Source organism: Lissotriton vulgaris, chromosome 6 (genome assembly GCF_964263255.1).
Source record: "Lissotriton vulgaris chromosome 6, aLisVul1.2, whole genome shotgun sequence".
NCBI classification, from domain to species: Eukaryota; Metazoa; Chordata; class Amphibia; order Caudata; family Salamandridae; genus Lissotriton; species Lissotriton vulgaris.
The window spans coordinates 301132352-301137685 of NC_141694.1; the positions used below are offsets into that span (position 1 = coordinate 301132352).

General features: G+C 41.7%; 1 protein-coding gene across 1 annotated transcript; it reads right to left on the reverse strand.

The window, feature by feature from the left end:
• Positions 1–203: 203 nt before the first annotated feature.
• LOC147707157 (vomeronasal type-2 receptor 26-like) lies at positions 204–1094 on the reverse strand. The gene has a single exon (XM_086925631.1). The coding sequence runs from the start codon at positions 1050–1052 to the stop codon at positions 204–206; it is 849 nt and encodes a 282-aa protein (XP_086781757.1). The 5' UTR covers positions 1053–1094.
• Positions 1095–5334: the final 4240 nt, after the last annotated feature.

The window sequence follows — 5334 nt, forward strand, 5'->3', positions numbered from 1 at the left end:
TGTATGTTTTGTGCTGAATATTTTGCTTGTTAAATGTGCAAAGGTCCCTAGAGATCCAACAACCTATGGTGTTCATTATAAAAAACAGACAGAATAAAGAAGTGAGAAATTATTCTTTCAAAAACTGTGCATGTAGTTTCCTCATCCAAACAAGCACTTTCTTTTTTGACGCATTCATTATTTATTGTAACAGCAACCTCATTTCATTTCCTATTTCCACTTGTTAAAGGCCCTTTACCAACAAGACACCCTTTTGTGTTGTTTTCAGGTCTCAACAAAATAATGTAGCACTTGGGGAAGAATATGCATCCGAGCAGTCCAGCGCTGGAGCACAGGATGGCAAACACCTCCACGGCCACCATGTATTTTCCCCTTGTGCTCAGGTATGCTGGTATGAAGGAGATCCACACACTGACAAACACCAGCATACTGAAGGTGATCAGCTTGGCCTCGTTGAAGTTTCCAGGGAGATTCCTTGACAGAAAAGCCACTACAAAGCAGACTGTGGCCAGGAGACCCATATATCCCAGCATGCAGTAGAAGAAAATGGTATCTCCTTCATTACATGCAAATATTATTCTCTCTTTATATGACTTTATGTTCAGTTCCGGGAATGGGGGAGCCTTTATTAACCAGACAACACAGATAATGACTTGTAGCAGTGAGCAGGAGAAAACTATAGACCACGGTGTCCTTGATCCCAGCCATTTCCTGGCAGGACTGTATGGATTAGTTGCCTTAAAAGCTATTACAACTATGATTGTTTTAGCTAGAACAGTGGAAACACTGATGGAAAAGATTGTCCCAAAAAATGCCTGTCGCAGCATGCAGCTGAGCTTCTTTGGATGGCCAATGAATGTTAAGGAGCAGAGGAAGCAGAGCATGAGAGACACAAGGAGCAGGTAACTGAGTCCACGGTTGTTGGCTTTTACGATAGGGGTGTCCCGGTACCTTATAAAGACACCAAAGACAAAAGCAGCAAGGACAGTCAGGAAGATTGCTGAGATTGTAAGCACTAAACCCAACTGCTCTTCATAGGACAGGACTTCCATGACCTTAGGAATGCATCGATCATGCCTCTCATTGGACCACTGGTCATCCGGACACGGTTGGCATTGTAAGGAATCTGAAAACATTTGGATGTTTACACATGTTATGGTTGTAACATCATGTAATTCACAATAAATATTTCACATGTACACATTAAGTAAATATCCCTGTGTTAGCCAAAAACAGATCATGCCCAATAATTAGTGCGCTCATATCCAGTAGAGATCTAAAAAACATTCCTTAATGTATTAATAACAATGTTCATTAAATAGATTATTGGAAATGACTGTCTTTTGCGTGGCATTACCCCAAAGTTTTGCCTTCTTTTGCTGAGCCTGATTTTGTTGGCCACAGAACACTTTACTCTTGCTAAATAATGGTAAGATGCTTGTACTCTCCCTTTTAAGCATATTAAAAAAGGCATTGGCCTAATTGGCACATTTAATTTACTTATAGGTCCACAGTATATGTATTACAGGTACCCAGGGCCTGTAAATTTAATGCAACAAGAGGGCTGCCGCACTCATTGTGCCACCCACTAAATTAGCAAAGTAACGTATGTCTCAGGCCTTCCACTGCAGCTTGGCAAAATAAACCTTTGCCAGGCCTAAACTTTCATTTTTGGATGTATGGCATATTCATGCATGTTTTTACAATACATGCCTTTACAACGCGGGCAATACAATGAACGCACCATTACCATGCGTTCCATTACAAAACAAGTCTTACAATGACTTGCTTTAGGAATGCGCTGGACTTTGGACCAGTACATTTTACTATTCCAACTCCAGTCTGTGTAACGGTAGGGAAGGTGTTAGATTTTTAAAATCCAACAATGTGTTCTGTAAATCAAGTTGTTGTAATGACTTGCGTTGTAATGGAAAGTGTGATAACAACACGTTTATTGTATTGCCTGTCTTGTAATGGCACTGCGTAGTTCTGTCTGCATTCTAAATGCTGTTTCCCTTCCTTTTTTGTACTTATAAGTCATCCATAAGGCAAGCTTTACAACCCATAGTCTAGGGTGCATGGTGGGTGCATGGTATTTAAAGATTAAGGCATTTATATTTAAGGTTTCACATGTCCTGGCAGTGAAAAACCTACAAAGCCAGTTTCCACTGCAGCAAGGCAAGCTCCTCTATATAAAAGCACTGATTACATTACAACTCATTATGATCCATACAGTCAGTTTGAGAATAGATAGAAAAGTTATTCCATCACTAATAGAAATTTAGAACCCAACCCAATTGTCAAGTCTGATTTTAAACTACTTTTTCCAAAGTGCCACCATTAGAAAGTTGGCATTTTCCTGCCTGTGTCAAGTGTTCCTCTTTACCAGCGCCTACGGTCACCTGACTGTTAATGGTTCCTCTGTGGAGTAATATTTATTGCACCCAGAAAGTGGACACAGGACCTGGGTGAGGGGCAGTGTGGGTCTTCCTGAAAGGTTGGCTGGGAAGGAGCTCTGCAGCTGCCCTGATCACACTTCAAAGGTCATCCGCAGTAGTCCAGATAATTATATAAAGAAGAGCTCCTGGATTTGGTTGAGCCTACCTAAGTGTCAGCTCCTACCTAGGTGAGAATAGACACTAATTTTGAAATATTCCACCATTGGATGGGCGAAGTGTCTCTTTTTATTACCTTTAACGATACTGTAGGATAGATGTTAAGACACAGGCAAAACTAGTCTCTTGAGAGTTTAAACTAAGTGGGAGGGTATGAGGAAGAAAGACATTGGAGACTTTTATGCTTTCCTTAAGTGATAAATGGGATAGGACAGCGGATAGCCTTGAGTGTAAGGGGCATATTACCAAGCAATAGCGATAATTATCGCTATTGCTTGGTTAGAGACAAAACATTACCGCTGCGCTGCGGCGATTTTTACCGCAAATAAACCTTGGTATTACCAAGGTTTATCGCAAATGCGATAAAAATCGCCGCAATGCATGAATATCGCTGAAAAGTCAGCGATATTCATGCATTACCGAGCTAATGCTCTTAGCCATGTTAACCACCTCCCATTGGATAACATGGCTAATAACTGCTCAGGGCAGGTGTTAGCTTTTGGAGATATTCGCGCTTAGCGCGAATATCTCCAAAAGTTGGTAATAAGAGATATCGATGTTAGCAACTGTTTACAGTCGCTAACATCTTGGCACGTCCACTTTGCATGTCATTAGTGATAAATATCACTGACATGCAAAGTGGGGCCCAAGATGGTCGCTATCTCCTACTAGCTGTCGCTAACTGGTGTTAGCGACAGCTAGGTAATAGGGAGATAATTTTATCTCCACTTCCTTGGCTTTTAAAGCCAAAAAAGCGGAGATAAACCCCCTTGATAATATGCCCCTAAGTGACTTGCAGCACTGTTATTAGGTGGACGCATATTCATGCGTTCACAACTAGTAGACATTGGAACACTAGTTGTAACTTATGAATTAAAAAGATGGGGGAAGTTCTGGTACACTCTAGTTGATTTAAACAGAGCACTAAATCAGACCATAATCATCATCAATGATTGGGATTCTCGACCCAAATCAGAATTACCATGTTCCAGAAAGACCTAAAGAAATTTTCCTTAGAAGGGGTGTTCCCCTAGTCTAAAAGTGAATATCAACCAAGGACTACCCAAAAGACTAACAGTTCAGATTAGGAGACAGCTTCAAAGGGAAGCAGCAAGACAGACTTTGGTTGGAGCGATAGGGATGATGATAGGAAGTCACGAAGAAGGAACAGAGACCGGGTTATTTGGAACCAACCACACAACTATGGATATCCAGAATACCCACCTCCTTATTTTGGATGGGCCCTTATCTCCAACTTTGGCCAGATGACCCTTACAGATTTACAATTGGCATACTAATACCCACCCTTTTTTAGGGAATAGAATGGGGAGAGAAAAAAAGAGATTAGAAAGTACAGTCCGAAAACACTCCAATAGAGAAAAGGGTGCAACAACCTCCACAATCAGGCACAAATAAAGACTAATTCCAGTTACCAACTTGAGTGACATTATTCTAAGCAAGACACAAAAGTCAGTACTTTAGGAGGGCCAAGGGAATGCCACACTGCAAGACTCAATGTATTTAGGCTACACATTCAAATGGCAGAATTGTTCAGGAAGTTGAGAGTTAATTTTTTCAACCAAGAGCATTGTCAGGAGGAGAACAATGAGATCACAGTACAGCGCTAAGAAAGAAATCAAACTTTACTGTAATGAGTTCAACTATGTCCCGTGATGTCACAGACATTTCCGTTTTATGCCCTAATGTTGCCACGGCCAAGTGTCAATCAGTTACACATTATCAAAGAGTGGGTGGGGTCAACAAATCTTCATGACCCCAGCCAACTTTGTGACGAATAAGGGACTGCCACCTCTCCCATTGGCTGACCCAAAGTCAGTAAAAAAGAGAGGCGCCAGTCCTATTCTTCCTGGAACCTCATGGGCTTCCCTCCCACCAACAAGGATCCCTTCTGTGGCCAGGTAAGTTTTTCATTTTTTTTAATGTTTGGTGCATGAAGTAAATACTGACAGCCTGAGATGGGTCTGTTGATGATTGGAAAGTATACACAATCAACACCAGGAAAGCAACAGTTGAAGACTTTGAGAAGTGATACAATTGTGGTCTTTGTTAGAAAATATAGGGAAAATTTACAAGAACTGGCTCATCTCTGCATATCAGCTGAGATGCGCCAGATAATTTGCGTCAAGCAAAAAAAACCTTGTCCCACCATGGCCGCGCCGGCGTACCGTGGCACAAGGATTGATAGATGCATAATGCATCTATTGGTATAATGGCAACACATTGCTGGATTTGTGTCACAAGCACAACGCAAACTCCAGCAATACTTCAGAATGCCTATTTCTATTATGCTGCATCACTCCATCTGCCTGCTTCAAGCAGGTGTAAGGTTTTGACGCAGTGGCATCGTGAAAGAGAGTCAGAGAATCTTGTAGATTTTAATGTCTCACTTTTACGAGGCTTTATTACGTTGGAATGCCCACCCTGCATACATTATACCTGACTCAGCTATAATGTAGCGCAGGGGTTTACAACGTGATGCATCTCCCTGGATGCATCACGTTGTGAATATGTTGCAACGTGGCGCATTGTTTGTGACACCCCTGCGTCACAGAAGTGACACAACACGGGCGTGCATTTGCTGCAAGTGGCTTGTAAATCTACTCCTACGTCTTTTTGTGTAATCTCCCCCCATTTTGTGTACACTGATAACATTATTTTCTTGACTCTGTGCACTGGAACACTGCTACCTAGGCCCCAT